General features: G+C 47.4%; 2 protein-coding genes across 3 annotated transcripts in view; one reads left to right on the top strand and one right to left on the bottom strand.

The window, feature by feature from the left end:
* The first annotated feature begins 809 nt into the window (after positions 1-809).
* The window catches only part of mapk8ip2 (mitogen-activated protein kinase 8 interacting protein 2), a 29,750-nt gene continuing 14,947 nt past the window's right edge, over positions 810-15,612 (top strand). For both annotated transcript variants that reach the window (XM_030367020.1, XM_030367019.1), the window contains exons 1-2: positions 810-1,262; positions 10,885-10,990. In XM_030367020.1, the coding sequence (XP_030222880.1) occupies positions 1,198-1,262; positions 10,885-10,990 (171 nt within the window). In that variant the 5' untranslated portion in view covers positions 810-1,197. The remainder of the gene's footprint in view (positions 1,263-10,884; positions 10,991-15,612) is intronic.
* LOC115551360 (gastricsin) lies at positions 5,201-9,092 on the bottom strand. Its single transcript, XM_030367064.1, has 9 exons — positions 8,951-9,092; positions 8,563-8,704; positions 8,231-8,348; positions 7,475-7,593; positions 6,963-7,162; positions 6,625-6,741; positions 6,135-6,282; positions 5,820-5,918; positions 5,201-5,697 (listed from the first exon to the last, which is right to left on the bottom strand). The coding sequence occupies exons 1-9, from the start codon at positions 9,004-9,006 to the stop codon at positions 5,533-5,535; spliced, it is 1,164 nt and encodes a 387-aa protein (XP_030222924.1). The 5' UTR covers positions 9,007-9,092; the 3' UTR covers positions 5,201-5,532.

The following is a 15,612-nucleotide window of genomic DNA, read 5'->3' as shown; positions in this document are numbered from 1 at the left end:
TGACACATTTTCCGAAGTTGTAATGTTATTATGGGAACTTCCAGTAACATGTCTTAGGCACAGTTCAGCTCATCCACTTTTAAAACACATTGAACTGGTGTGGCTGTATCAGAGGGAATTGCGGCTATCTTCTACATTATAATTCAATCCATTCAAACCGAAATCAAATGTGTTTAATGATTAACCAAATGTTTTGAGGGGTAATGTTTTGCATCATTTGTCTTGTGACGTTCTTTATTAGTAGCCTATTGTGTCCACTTCTTCAGGAGATGGGCTTTTAGCGCCCCTTCGTGGAAGTGTTGCAAGTGTTGTGCAGGCCCGTGTGTAAACCAAAACGCTGCTCCGCCGCGTTTCAGCACCGCTGGCAAGGGACAGCTCCTCTGCGCCACTGGACCAACCAAAAAACATCAATGCTAGAATAGAATAGACCTGATAAGCTAGTCCTATAATATAGAAAACCGGGTCAAATAAGAATACACGTACCAACTCAGTAGTCGTGGCACTAAGGCAATGAGTCCATATCCATGTCAGATCAATAATTCCAAAATAAAATCAATAATTCCAAAATGAATGAACGAGGGACATCGCCCAGTCTTTTATTGACACTGTAAATAGCGTGAAAAATATAGTAGGCCTAGCTTGCATATAATGATATAGGCCTACTGCGCTAATTGTAGTGCATCTATGGGGCTTCACAATATATATAGTATCGTTTTCACTGCTTGCGCCTTTCTCATCCGATTATCTCGTGTTACGGGAGGCACTGACGTTATATGTCGAGCCCACACCCCGCCCCCCCTCCCCTCGCATCCCCAGTCTGCACCGTCGCTCGTCGCCGTTGTGTGTTCCTGCAGCATCCGAGCATCGGTTTGGACTGCATGCCGTGAGGGAAACACGGGGGGCTTTGGCTTGTTTGGCTTTGGTTTTCCGCAGGGTCGAGCAGCAGCAGCACTCCCATCTGCGTGGTCATTTCGTCCCCTTAGAACGGATGTTTCAATGTGGTGTTGATGGTGCTGTGAAGGGGGTCGTCTGATCTTGGCTAGTGTGCGCGGCCCGTAGCATCACTGCGGCCGTCTAAAGAGATACTGGCACAGAGAGCAAGCGACTGCGTCCGTCCTTTCCCTTGGTATCGACCGTGAATGGACCTGCGCTTGCTCTGATTTTCTGCAGTCACTTTCCAGTCGTTTCAGGAAGAAGATGGCGGACAGGGCTGAGATGTTCTCCCTTTCTACCTTCCACTCCCTTTCACCACCCGGTTGCAGGTAAGAGCGATGGCCAATGTATGTATTCATATATAAATGATGGCGGGGTGAAGGACGGGAAATGTGGATTGTTGAGTTATTGTCTGAGGTCAGCGGTAAAATTGACATCTCAACCATGTCCAATATTGGGTATTTAGAAACACTTGCAGATCGCGCCACAGCCTGCGGTAAAGGCCGATCCCCAAACACAAGGTTGAGCGCTTCGTGCTTTTTCTCTGGCAGCAGCAGCATCCGGATTTACAATCAAAATCGTTGATTTCATATTGTTTTGCTTGTGGTACAGACTGACAGCATGTGAAGTGTGACGGTAGCGCGGTCAAAAGAGAGGATGGGGCTTAATGTGTTGTAGCGTTGGCTCCTTGCGCATTGTGGCTGGGAGGCCCACGCCCTGATGAGAGCAGCCCGGGCGCTCAGGAGCCTGCCATGACTTGTTTACTAGAACTATGTACTGGCTGTTTGATGCACCACACACTGAGGTCGTTTCAGTGGTTTTTGGAGTTTGTCGAGGCGAAGGAATATCGTGAGAGAAGAGAAGCAAAACACAAAGTTAGGAAGCATCGTTAGGCCTACGTTGCTTGTGTTTTTTTTCTTCTTTTTTCAAGACACGAATAACAATCCCTTATTTCTAAAGTTGTTGCTCTAAGGTTAAACGTCTTACTGCAGCATGCATATGGTTTTATTTGACAAGAAAGCAGAATGATCAGAAGGAAGATTATTGTATTAATATGACCCCAATGTCAAATTTCTACTATGGGCCAACAGTTTGGATTATCTGATGTTTAGGAAAATACTTATATCTCTGCTGCATCTCCTTTAACTAACTAGTAAGGCTACTTCAGGTGATTAGGATAGCTATAAAGAAAGAAAGAAAGATAGAGGAGAGAGAGAGAGAGAGAGAGAGAGAGAGAGAGAGAGAGAGAGAGAGAGAGAGAGAGAGAGAGAGAGAGAGAGAGAGAGAGAGAGAGAGAGAGAGAGAGAGAGAGAGAGAGAGAGAGAGAGAGAGAGAGAGAGAGAGTGTGTGTGTGTGTGTGTGTGTGTGTGTGTGTGTGTGTGTGTGTGTGTGTGTGTGTGTGTGTGTGTGTGTGTGTGTGTGTGTGTGTGTGTGTGTGTGTGTGTGTGTGTGTGTGTGTGTGTGTGTGTGTGTGTGTGTGTCTTTTTGTGTGTGTGTTTGTGTGTGTGTGTGCCTTGTGTTAATAGGGCTGTCTTGTGCATTGAGCAAGTGGTGTGTGTTGTTGTCATTCATTTATCTTACGTAACCCCAACACAGATCACGTGACAAACATAATCCTGAATGGCCATTTCAAACACACAAAGGGAAATAAATTGCTAAATATTTCGGATGAATTCGGGCCAGAGCCCACTTTGTCATATTGACAGCAATTTTCTCCTCTTTCGTCTTCAATTGAATTGATCTTGGACTTTACTGTATGCGTTGTTGTGTGTGTGTTGTCTGTCTGTTATGTGGTCTTTCATATGGTTTTTATGATGGACTGAAAGGGTTTTTAAAACCTGGCTCCGACTAAATCTCCCCTTGTGGAACAAACAGATTAAACTTGACTTGACTTCCTCTGTACCTGTCCTATATTATTATAGTGTGATTTCCAATCACTTGAATAAGTCGGACTAAATGTCTGTTCCAAAATATATTTTTCAGAATAGGCTACATGATATTGTTTTCCGATTTGATTAGCCTCCAATGAGCCAGCAAAAGCCCACAGAGGAAGAGGGCGTTGGAGAAGACGATCATCCTTTGGGTTTGAGCTTTCCCCACTTCCCCATCGCCGTGGAAACGTGTGTTCCTTAACATAAATCGTGTTTCAGATCGCATCGGCTCCAACGGCCATGGCGGCGTGTACGATGAGCCGGGTTTAGGTTTTGGCTCAACTCGTTCTCGTTGTCTCATTGGTTAAAAAACATACCGTACAATTGATGTGTATGCGTAGGGCTTTTAATCCCAAATAACCCCAGTCCAATGGTTTGCCCTGTCCCTGGAAAGGGCCCCACCATCCAGTCTCGAGCCGCCGCTGGAGACGGAGGCCCCTTAGATTGATGAAATCATGACTCATCCAGAAGTAGGTCATTGGCTGGTCCTGGTGATCAGTCATGTGCTTACCCTGCACCCTGATTGTTGTAATGGATCCCGGTCCCACCAGCTGTGGCTAGTGTTGACGGGGCTAATGGCCATGATGTCACTGTGTGCGCCTATCGCAGCCAGTGGGAAGTCAGACATTTTCTCTGTGATAACCTGTGTGTGTGTGTGTGTGTGTGTGTGTGTGTGTGTGTGTGTGTGTGTGTGTGTGTGTGTGTGTGTGTGTGTGGTTGTGTGTGTGTGTGTGTGTGTGTGTGTGTGTGTGTGTGTGTGTGTGTGTGTGTGTGTGTGTGTGTGTGTGTGTGTGTGTGTGTGTGTGTGTGTGTGTGTGTGTGTGTGTCTGGGTGAGTGTGTGTGTGTGTGTGTTTGTTTGTTTGTTGGCTTGATAGAGAGTGAGAGTGTTTTTATTGGTCTCAAAGTGTAAATGGCCATTAGCAACCATGAACATTATGGAAGTCAGAGAGAGAGAGGGATATATAAATGTAAATTTATCAATATAAATATATATACAAACATTGTACTTACTCCATCAATCGGCACATTGGTTACAAAATTCAGCATTGAGCTTGTTCGGGATAGAAGGCATTGTCATGGTTTTGTGAACAACCCATCTTATAATTAATTTAAAGGATTGAAAACAGAGGGTGGGGCTGATAATGCCAGGGGCGGGGGTGTGAATGCATTGGTCAGCTGCATTGGGGAATAACAGTACTCTGTCCGTCAGTCAGTCCTTTCCCGCCCACTATGACATCATCTGAGCTGGAAGAGCACCCTGTGACGTCACCCTCATTCTCTAGATTAGAGATGCGAGCATGCTTGCTGCATGGTGTGTGTGTGTGTGTGTGTGTGTGTGTGTGTGTGTGTGTGTGTGTGTGTGTGTGTGTGTGTGTGTGTGTGTGTGTGTGTGTGTGTGTGTGTGTGTGTGTGTGTGTGTGTGTGTGCGTGTTCACATCCACATTTTGAGGAGAGGGTCAAATGACTCGACTCTGGCCGGGGTGTTTCAACGTTTGCAAGTAAATGAAAGAGAGCGGTTGTTGGAGGGTTTACTTTGAGATTGCTTTGCTGCAGTTTGTTGGTTCACTGATATGCATTTCACAGAATGAAGTAGGTTGCAAAGCATCCTGCAGCACTGCAAGAGCACTACAGCTATAGGGGGATAAGGGAATCAGCGACATGTGGTCTCTGAATGCAGCGCTGACAGCACTAGGACAGCAAAGCTCACACAACAAGGCGGATGCATGCAGAACGTATGGAGTTTGGAATGCAACCACATAATTCTGCATTTTAGGATGCATGAATAAACCTCATGCACTGTAACCCCTTGTTTGGGATGTAAGTGCAATTGTCTATTGATGTACTTTATCTACTGGGAGAATGCATTTCATAGGAATCCGTCCTTAACACTGGCTTAGTATTACCTATTGGTACTTTACTAGGTAGCCATGGAGATACAAGGTGACTGCTGCAATGGTGTTTTTTAATGATCTAAACTTGCAACAACACCCAAACACATACCCTCAAACATACACGCACACACACAAGCATGCACTCGCACACACACACACACACACACACACACACACACACACACACACACACACACACACACACACACACACACACACACACACACACACACACACACACACAGACACACTGCTACATAAGGGTTAGTGAGGACCTAGTTTGGACCAATACGTTGTTGATAATGGAAAGGGACCATTTATTTCAGGACAGTTAAGGAATAAAGCAACTGCTCTGCGTTTCAAATGACTGGATACATGCAGACACATTTCAAGCAGCCGTGCACACTACGATAGCTTTAAGGTAATTATCACAGACAATTCAATTAATGATGGAAGATTTTTATTCGTCAAATCACACACATGATGGAATTTCAGAAAAATCAACTTCTCAAATTGTGTGTTCAGAAGAAATCCTACACTCGGCTTCTCTGTGTTGAAATCAAACCCCATAACAACTCAAAAGTGGAACTTTGAATCAGACATTATTCACACACATTTTCAAGACAGACAATCGATGGCTCTCCCGCTCAGGAGCGTCCAGGGCGCCTCCCTAGAACTGTGCAGCGGGCACCAACGTCGTTTGTGCTAGAGATGTGTTTGACGTGTGGATGGTGGTTCTGAGGGCCAGCGAGCGAGTGAGTCACCACCGAGCGGCTCAGGTGGCGGTGGCGAAGCCCACGCGGTTATTGGTGCGGTCGTAGATGGAGTAGTACTCCCTCAGGAAGACGTCCCCAAAGATCCACAGGGGCTCTCCGCTCTGGGAGGGCAGGTAGGTGGGCCCGATGTTCACGCTGCAGTACTGGTACCCGTTCTGGTAGTGCTGTGGAGGGGCAGACCAGCGTCACGTGAGTGAGACACACACCAGGGCGACTGAACGACTCCGCAAGGAGACGCCGCCGTGGGATTTCAATGTTTGGCGATTACGGAGACGGCGCCCGGTACCTGGGCGATGTAAGCAGAGGGGGGCAGGGGCAGCGCCACTCCACTGATCACGAAGGAGAGGGTGGGCAGGTTGTTCACCGAGCTGCAGTCCACCATGTACTGGAGGCCATACACAAGAAAAGCCATCACAACACGGATATTGTCTATCTAGGGTCTGTGTGTGTGTGTGTGTGTGTGTGTGTGTGTGTGTGTGTGTGTGTGTGTGTGTGTGTGTGTGTGTGTGTGTGTTTGTGTGTGTGTGTGTGTGTGTGTGTGTGTGTGTGTGTGTGTGTGTGCGCGCGTGTGTGTGTGTGTGTGCAGGTATGGAAGACTCACCTGGCCATACTGGCTGCGCTGGGCTCCGATACTTTGCAGGATCTCTCCGATGTACTGGCTCGGGGCGGTCAGAGTGGACGTGCCAGTGTCCACGATGGCCTGGCATCCCTGGGAGCACACGCCAGTGCTGCGGCCGTTGATCTGGAACCTACCGGGGTACAAAAACCAATGCCCCAATCCAGGCTTGTCTTTGAAAATCACAAAGCTGTGGCGTACATTGTTCTGCCTATAGGGGCTTACTGGTAAGGCCCTGCAAAGAAGTGGATCAATAATATACTAGTCAAAAGCCAATACCGTCCTATTTGAGTCAATTGTTTTCGTTTTTTCCAGATATTCCAGATAACTATTGTCCTATAGCAACAATCTGAAATAAAACTATTCAGAGTTGACGTGTTCCCAAAATCTTCATGTGATGTTCTCATTTGCACATCTCCTATTTTAGTTATTTCATGCAGACTTGTAGGAACCTCTTGCCTTTAAGGGCACTTACCCTTGGATACCAATCTGCCAGTAGCTCTCTGAGGTGACTGGGGTCCAGTAGATGGAGCCCTGGTACCTGTTGTTGTCCACCTCTCCGAGAGACAGCTCACTGCCCTGAGCACCCCCCCTAGCGAGACAACAGGGCTAGCATTAGCTTAGCTCCCCGAACCTTCTCAAATACAAACAGGGGAAAACGCTAAGGGAAAATGCTGAATTTAGAAATGAGTTTGTTATGTTTACGTATCAATAGCTCAACATGTTAATATTTAGCCTATGTCAGGGCTGGGATCTGTCCAGGCTCGGGCCACGACATGTTGCACCTGACAGTTTGCAGTGGCTGTGTGATACCTGGAAAGGTAGAAGGCGAAGATGTTGGACTGCAGCAGGTTATCGGACATCATGTTGTCAAAGACGGGGGTCTCTCCGCCGGAGGAGATGCGTGGGTAGGCCAGGCCGAGGATACCGTCAAACTTGGCGGAAGCGAAGGGCTGTGTCGGCTCGCTGGTGCTCAGACCGATCTCCTGGTGGGGGACCACGATGCCTGCGACCTGCGGGTCACAATGAGCCCCCCCGGTTCAGCCAGGGCACACCGAGGAGTGCGCTGGTGTGCATCGAGGGATTCTGCACTCTAACCTGCAGCCTGCAGATTTACTTAAAGATCATTTTTTAAAACGTTTTCTTCCCCCCCCGAATTTCATTGCCATGAGTACTTCAAAAGAATATATTGTGGGTGTGTAAATATTTTATATTTAAAATAAACAACAGATATATGCACTCGTGAAGTAGATAGTAAGCCAATAATGGAACATATATGGATATGCATTTGAATTGTTATGACGGTGTTTGCTGTCAACACTCACAGACACAGTGTCATAGCCAAAGACGCCATAAAGGCTTCCGGCTCCATAGGGGATGTAGACCGTCTGCCCGTTGTGTGAGTATGTGGAGGACTGCTGGGGGTTGAACTTGGTGTGAACGCCTGGAAAAGAAGACAGATTCAGTTAGATTTTCCACCATTGCCATGCCGTTTTTACACTCTATTTTCGGTTTGTTTGTCGTCCTCTTAGCCAGTGGTTTGCTCGAGACCCACCCGGCATTATGCGTGCTAGTATTTTAAACCTGTGTAGATGTATGCAATCGGCTCAACTATAAGCACATTCAAGGATTCTATAGTTATACCATTTTATACCCAAATGTATCATTTTGTCTCATCGCTCCACTTCTATACCAGTCACACACAAGACACACACTAAAGAAAGATCTCCAGTTCATGCTACAAGCAATCACATCAATGCTTTCTGTTCCTTTCAAATTCTGAGACGATTCACAGAGAATTGAATTCACTCCTTCGCTCCAGCCCGGCCTCTGGGCTGCCTAGCTCCACCGCGGGTTCTCTCTTAAGTGGCGTGGGTTATTCAGCGGCAAATCCACCGTAATTATCCGCTGTATTCATGCAGCGCAGTTCAAGCCACTTGTGTCATTCAAAGTGCTTCTAAAGGCTCCCCAGGTCTTCCCCTCCTACACGGAGGGCCATGTCCACCACTGAGCCACCCGTTACACCCATCGGTCGCCCCGCGGCCTGGGGCCACCTGCCCTCGCGGCTGCTGGGTACTCACTGCAGGCTTGAGTGTTGCACAGGGCGGAATCCACCCACAGGTTGGAGGAACCGGTGTCAAACAGAACCTGGAAGGTCTGGGGCGGAGTGCCGATGCTGATGGCTCCGTAGTAGGTGCTCTGCGGAACAAACAGCGATGCGTGTTGCATGGATTGGCTACTGTTTGCATTCTTCTGTTTGCCCGCTTAATGTGTGGTAGCTGCCGCGGCTGCCGGGTCAAACGGAGCTCACTGATAGGAGCATTGTACATGAAAAGCTAAGTCCTAAACTGAAGAAGGAATGAAATGGGATGGGTGTCGGCGGGTGCGGTGGTCTTAGAGGAGGCGTTCCTACGTCTGCGTAGTTGTTGATGTACATGCTGTTGGCGCCGGCAAACTCGTTGGCCATGTACTTCATGGCGGGGTCCTGGTAGGGCATCTCGATGCCCTTCTCCCTGAGCGCTTCACGCATCGACTTGTGCTTAGCCAGCGGGACCCTAACATGCACACGTAAAACACACACACACACAAACACAGCCGCGAATCCCCGTTACCATGCGAGGTCAAAATAAGTAGACGTGGTCACCGTAGCGGCGAACATGAAAGAGGAAGAGTGAGAGCCGTTCGGATCGAGGTGTCGGTCGGAACGGCTATCACTCTTCCTCCCTCATGTTCGCCGCTACGGCGAACATGAGGGAGGAAGAGTGATAGCCGTTCGGGTCGACGTCTCGATCTGGGTTTACCTGACGAGCCCCTCGGCGAGAACAGCGCCAAGCAAAACAACGATGAGGAACTTCATGGTTCGGCCGCTGGTCCTGGTGGATGAGGTGCAGAGGGCTGCCCTGCGAGGCTTTATAGGGGGGATCTTATCAGACCTGCCTCTATCGACTGGTATCGGCTGAGGCAGGGTGACCCCCGTGTGTTGTTCTTCGAACAACACACTCGTTGATTTGTGTGATCGTAATCATGAGGAAAACGACTTGAGACATATTGACGATAACGGCATTTCACGATAACATTGTTCTTAAGTTATTATGCATAATATGTAAAGATTGCTATTGAAAATGTATGTATTTTAACATGGACATTTTAAAGGACAACACAATGGGAAATGTTTCAAGTATTCAGACTTCTTTATTTAGATGTATTAAAATAGTGAAATAAAATGTAATGTTACATTTTATTTTATTTTAGACTACACATGTGGCAAAAAAAATGACCGTTAAACATAACGAATGCATGCATTGACACAGTAGGTTTTAATGTCTTCACCAAGGTCATGTCTATCAATGTGTTTCCTTGGTACTTTCCAAGTGGTAAATATGCTATCAGACTGTAGATATCAGCCACAGAAGATATCATTCTATTTAAATAGTGTTATATAACTTGGTTATGTTTGCTTTGCTATTATTTCAGATTGGGAAGTCCTGTATCAAACAGTATAAGGCCGTGATTTAATGATATAATATATTATAATATTTATTTTATTTTATTTGACAGGGACAATGCACAATATATAATTGAGCCAGTTTATAGCCACAAGGCTAATTTACATCCGTTGTCCCTCAATATGTATCATGTCCATTCTTCCTCTCTCCGAGCCTCGATGGTCTGTTGGCCTTGTGTACCATGTACCCTACGCCACGGCAGGTGGTCTTCGATGTAGTCTAAACACTCACAAACCAGGGTCAAGGTTGAGGAACTCTGCTTGTACACTTGAACACATTTTGTACTGTAACCAAGTCGATCAAGGATCTCTTCCGAGGAGGGTCAAATCAGCAACACTTTACCACATGACACACAAACAACCGCATAAACAGTACCGGTCCGGGCCGTTCAAACAGACATTCAAAGTGTGTTAAAAGGCAAACAAAACAACTATAGCGTACCGATCTTTGGACTGAAAGATGCTATGATGAACCAGAAAACACTCCATGATTAAGCCCCTCTTCCTGCTCTCCCGGCGCTGTGATGTCGGCGATAAACAACCATGGGGCCGTCCACGGTGGCTGAAACGCTGCAATGCAGCATTTCTCTGGGAGCTTTGCTCGCTGATGGAGCAGCGTTGTGGGGGGGGGGGGGGGGGGGGGGGGCTCGGGGCCTGCTGGAGCTACAGGGGCAGGGACGAGACGGACAGGTTTAGGGTCTACCTGATGTGAGGCGTGATCACAGATCCATCACATGTGTTACTACAGAGAAACCAAGGAAGCAAAAAAGAAGACTGATACTGCGTGTGTGTGCGTGTATGTGTGTGTCTTGTGTCGTGTGTCGTGTGTGTGTGTGTGTGTGTGTGTGTGTGTGTGTGTGTGTGTGTTTGTGTGTGTGTCGTGTGTGTGTGTGTGGGGGTGTGGGGGGGGAGGGGTGGGGGGTGGGGTTCTAATAGAACCCGCCATGGTGGGCCTGGCTTATATGAATCGTCCTGGCCCATGGTTGAAGCGAGGGATCTATGATCTTGTTTGAAACATGCTGTAAATAACATTTCCTCTCTCTCTCCCCCTCTCCCTCTCCCTCGCCCTTGCGCTCTCTCTCTCTCTCTCTCTCTCTCTCTCTCTCTCTCTCTCTCTCTCTCTCTCTCTCTCTCTCTCTCTCTCTCTCGCTCTCTCTCTCGCTCTCTCTCTCTCTCTCTCTCTCTCTCTCTCGCTCTCTCTCTCTCTCTCTCTCTCCCCTGTGCTTCCAGGCCGTCCCACGACATCAGTCTTGAGGAGTTTGACGATGAAGACCTCTCTGAAATCACAGACGACTGCGGGATCGGACTCAACTACGACTCGGATCCGTACGAGAAAGTGAGTGCTCGTACTACTCGTTCGTTTTTTGCTGCAGTTATTGCCGCTCTTGACATGAGAGAGACACGTATTCATGTGCACGCAAAAGTACACCCAAGCGCAGACACACACACACACACAGGTAAACATGCTCTCTCACTCTCTATATCACACACACAGATACACACGCACATATACACACATCCTTGTGTTGTGTTCTTTGCCTCTCCAGAGAGATACAACAAAAAATGCAGAAGCATTTTAATTTTGTTTTTATTAATGCTTTGGCACAGCGGAGTGACCTTGTCTGTATTCTGTCTGCACTCAATTCCCTGCTTTTAGGGATAAAGGTCATTGAAACAGTAAAAATGATTTGCTTTTGATATTTTATGCCCAGCTCATGGTCCCTACTTATAGCGTGTCTTGAGCCGTCATCTCCGGCCATAAGTCCTCCCCCACCCCTCACCCCCCCCTCCCTCGTGGCGGCGATGTAAATCTTTCATCTCTGTCTTAGATCACTGTGTGCAGTGGAGGGCGAAAGGTGTGTGTGTGTGATCATGTGCGTGTGTGTTCCTGTGTCTGTGTGTGTGTGTGTGTGTGTGTGTGTGTGTGTGTGTGTGTATCTGTTTGTGTGTGTCTGTATGTGTGTGTGTCTGTGTGTGTCTGTTTGTGTGTGTGTCTGTGTGTGCATGTGTGTGTGTGTTCCTGTGTTTGTGTGTATGTGTGTGTGTATCTGTTTGTGTCTGTCTGTGTGTGTGTGTGTGTGTGTGTGTGTGTGTGTGTGTGTGTGTGTGTGCGTGCGTGCGTGCGTGCGTGCGTGCGTGCGTGCGTGCGTGCGTGCGTGCGTGCGTGCGTGCGTGCGTGCGTGCGTGCGTGCGTGCGTGCGTGCGTGCGTGTGTGTGTGTGATCCAGGCCAGTTTGCTGCTATGCAGAGACAACCTACCCCGCCTTGCCCCGTCTCTCCCCAGCTTGCCTCCCACTCTGTCCCACTGGGTTCTCTCTCTCTCTCTCTCTCTCTCTCTCTCTCTCTCTCTCTCTCTCTCTCTCTCTCTGTCTCTCTGTGTCTCTCTCTCTCTCTCACTCTGTCTCTCTCTCTCTCTCTCTCTCTCTCTCTCTCTCTCTCTCTCTCTCTCTCTCTCTCTCTCTGTGTCTCTCTCTCTCTCTCACTCTGTCTCTCTCTCTCTCTGTCTCTGTCTCTGTCTCTGTCTCTCTCTCTGTCTCTGTCTCTCTCTCTCCATCTATGCCTCCCCCTCACTCTTCCCTGCTATTAATACTTGTGGTATAAAGCCCAGCTTGGCATTGATGCTGTTTTAATGCACCGTGGAACTTAAAGTCTCTGCCGCACATGCACAGCTTTTAGCAAACTAAGCTATTGCGCTAAAGCTCCTCTGCTTCACATGGGGGACGTGGTAGAGCTCTATCTAAACTCCAGAGGGAGAGTGTGCCAATGAGGTCATCTCTCTCTCTCTCTCTCTCTCTCTCTCTCTCTCTCTGTCCCTCTCTCTCGCTCTCTCTCTCTCTCTCTCTCTCTCTCTCTCTCTCTCTCTCTCTCTCTCTCTCTCTCTCTCTCTCGCTCTCTCTCTCGCTCTCTCTCTCTCTCTCTCACTCCCTCTCTGTCCCTCAATCGTTTTCTACCTCTGTCTCTCTCAATCACACACGCACACACACACACACACACACACAATAACACACACATACAAACACACACACACACATACACACAGGTCATGTGTGGTCCCTTCGTAAGAATGAAAGTAGGCTGGGGAGGCAGAGACAACGTGATCGCCTGTTATGTTCCATTCATTCTCCCACCTCTCCATCACTGCCCCAGGCCCCAGGGCTGTTGCCATGGCGCCACACACTGGATCACCAGAGGATGCAGGCCCACGCGACGGCTGCATTCATTGGACGGTGTACCTGTCATTAGCATGAGAGCGTGCTGAGTGGTTGGTCCTCACAGTGGCACCATGCAAACTGGGGCTTTCAGATCAGCCTCTGATGTTCAGGAAGGGCAGCCGAGCCGAACACAGGGATTATCATCCCGTCATAACTCAAGGCTCGGATTAATCCCCATTTGTTATGGTATATTCATCTGCATAGAACCTTTTCCATCAGTGCCAACAGAATAAACACACACGCACACACACACACGCGCACACACAAAGACAGACACAGACACACACACACACACACACACACACATGCACATTTTATAATTAGCTACAGGCAATTAGTTGCACACTATTATAACGGATTTATGTTTGCTTCTCTGAGGGATGTCCAGTAATTGCCTGTTGAATACCAAGCAATTAGTTTCCTCCTAGTGTTCATCATCATCATATTATTATAATACGTAGTAAAGTAGTGAGTATTTTATTCTATTTTTACACACACAACTGTACAATTCCCTGCGAAGTATAAGCTACATGCTATGTATAATAAGTATAAATATACGTTCAAATAAACAAAAAAATAAACATAGATGAAATTAATAACAGCCATAGGATAATAAAGCCATTTCACAGTCCGCCCTACACATATGGAATATGTATTCAAAAGCAGCCATGTCTAAATAAAAACGTGTTTAATAATGTGTTGATAACACTCATGTGTTGAACATGCCTCACAGATTTCCTCTTTGGCCAGTCTGTATGCAGTGTTTGCCCCAGCACTGTATTTTTAAGGCTGCTGCCTTAACAACAATAGGGCCCCGCCTTGACTCGCAATGGATAAAAAATAAAAATAAACATATTTTTCTTTTGTTTTTATCAATATTTTTTCATTATTATGTATCAACAAATTACAAAAAAAGAAAACATACTTCCATCAGGTACCAAAAATAAAGATAAATAATGCATCGTAATACTGTTCACAACAATAGTCGTGCCATAAGCGTATTGAATGGAATTGAAACGGCGGCATCAGGTGGTTGTATATATTATTGCGACTGCAGGGCCATGAGACCACCCCCCCTCGCTCCTGGACCACCTTGACTAAGACATGTTCTGGGGGAAACACTGGTATGTATTCGTGTACTAGTGGAAATATAAACCTCGTCTACTGTGGCTAGCTTTAGCCACATCAGCTCGACAACATCTGGTCTGTTAATTAGAGGTCAAAAGGCTGCTTGCTTAGCATTAGCTACCTTTGTGTGTATGAGTGTGTGTGTGTGTTTGTGTTTGTCTCTATTTGCTCTTGCGAGTGTGTGTGTGTGTGTGTGTTGCACGAGTATTTCTGTGTGTGTGTGTGTGTGTGTGTGTGTGTGTGTGTGTGTGTGTGTGTGTGTGTATGTGTGTGTGCAAGCACGTGACTCAGTCCTATATTAAGCACAAGTTGTTTGCTTATTTCAGGAATTTAATGTATGCAGGATTCTTCAAGTCATTTGTGATAAAAGCATCGGCTAGATAAATGTAATGTAACGTATTGAGATCTCCCCGTCTATGTCCCTGTACTGTGTGTATGAACACATCGGTACCTTAACATATGCATGCATTATATATGACAAAGATCAGCATGATGCAGTTGTGCACTGCACCTCTTGGTGGAGGGAGGCAGAGCGAGAGGGAGAGAGGACTATACTCACGGTCAGCACAATGCTGCTGGGACACAGGCACACAGCCACCGCAGGGTGTCCTTGCAGTTAGAATGGAGATCGATCTTCACTGGGAGACGGTTATTATTTATAGCTGTGCTTTCTCTCTCCATCTCTGCGTCTCTCTCTCTCTTTCTCTCTCTCTCTCGATTGCCCCGTCGGTCTGCATGCCGTTCATCACAGCGTAGACATACGCAGACGTTTATATACTGTACTACCCATGATGGATCTACATGCGTTTACCTCGTCTCGGAGTCACATGTCGCTTTGTGATGCATTACTATAGGTCAGGCTTTGAAAACAAGAGCGTACTGAGTTTAAGTCATATCGTAAAAGCCCATTCAATGACTGGAGGCCCTGGCCAAAGGCTGTGTATATCAAGTAACATACCAACAAATGAACAATCCCAAAACATTCCTCTGTGTATCTCTAATGAGTCATTAAAGAGAGTATCATGTTCTAGGGGTACGTGGGCTGATGGTCCTAAGAGACCTAAGCAGCGGTGGTTTCTGCAGCCATAGCGGTGATATCGGCTCCACTGTGCCTCAGCAGTCTCTGTGTGTGGGGGGGGGGGGGGGGGGGGGGGGGGGGGGGGGGGAGTACAAGGGCCGGGCTGGACTCCTCTGTTTAAAGGTGCGGGGAAACTGCCGAGCGGTTCAGAATGCAAAGCAGATTGATCATTCTAACCTTTGCTTTGACGTGTGCCGCCGTGATGCAGCTAGGAGGTGGAGGCCTCGAGGGAACAGAGTCCCGTTACGGGTAGGGAGCCGGAGCCCAGATGTTGTTTGTGATGGGGTTTTAACTATCTTTGGGAAGCAAAGCCGTGGGCTAAGAAACGACCATCTGTGACAGCACTAATGGCTGTTGGATACTAAAATGTTGTCGCTAACTGTGAGGTAATCAGCGGCGTCTAGTCTTTTTTTGCTCAGTGATTGTTGTTCAGGCTGATTATATGTCTGTTCTAAGTTACTCAGTGAGGCCCTTGAAAAGCACTGCGCTAGAGCATTTAGAGGTAAGCTGGCAGACCGAGCGTGCATTGATACACGGATAC

Source organism: Gadus morhua, chromosome 9, assembly GCF_902167405.1.
Source record: "Gadus morhua chromosome 9, gadMor3.0, whole genome shotgun sequence".
NCBI lineage: Eukaryota > Metazoa > Chordata > Actinopteri > Gadiformes > Gadidae > Gadus > Gadus morhua.
This window is presented reverse-complemented; position numbering and strand designations above follow the sequence as displayed.

What these genes read in the sequence shown, in the direction of transcription:
- LOC115551360 (XM_030367064.1), bottom strand. Translation starts at nt 9,006, where the DNA reads ATGAAGTTCCTCATCGTTGTTTTGCTTGGCGCTGTTCTCGCCGAGGGG. An exon ending in TGGCAGATTGGTATCCAAGG is followed by an intron (nt 6,283 to 6,624) that starts GTAAGTGCCCTT and finishes GTACCCCGGTAG; the next exon opens with GTTCCAGATCAACGGCCGCA. An exon ending in AGCGCAGCCAGTATGGCCAG is followed by an intron (nt 5,919 to 6,134) that starts GTGAGTCTTCCA and finishes TATGGCCTCCAG; the next exon opens with TACATGGTGGACTGCAGCTC.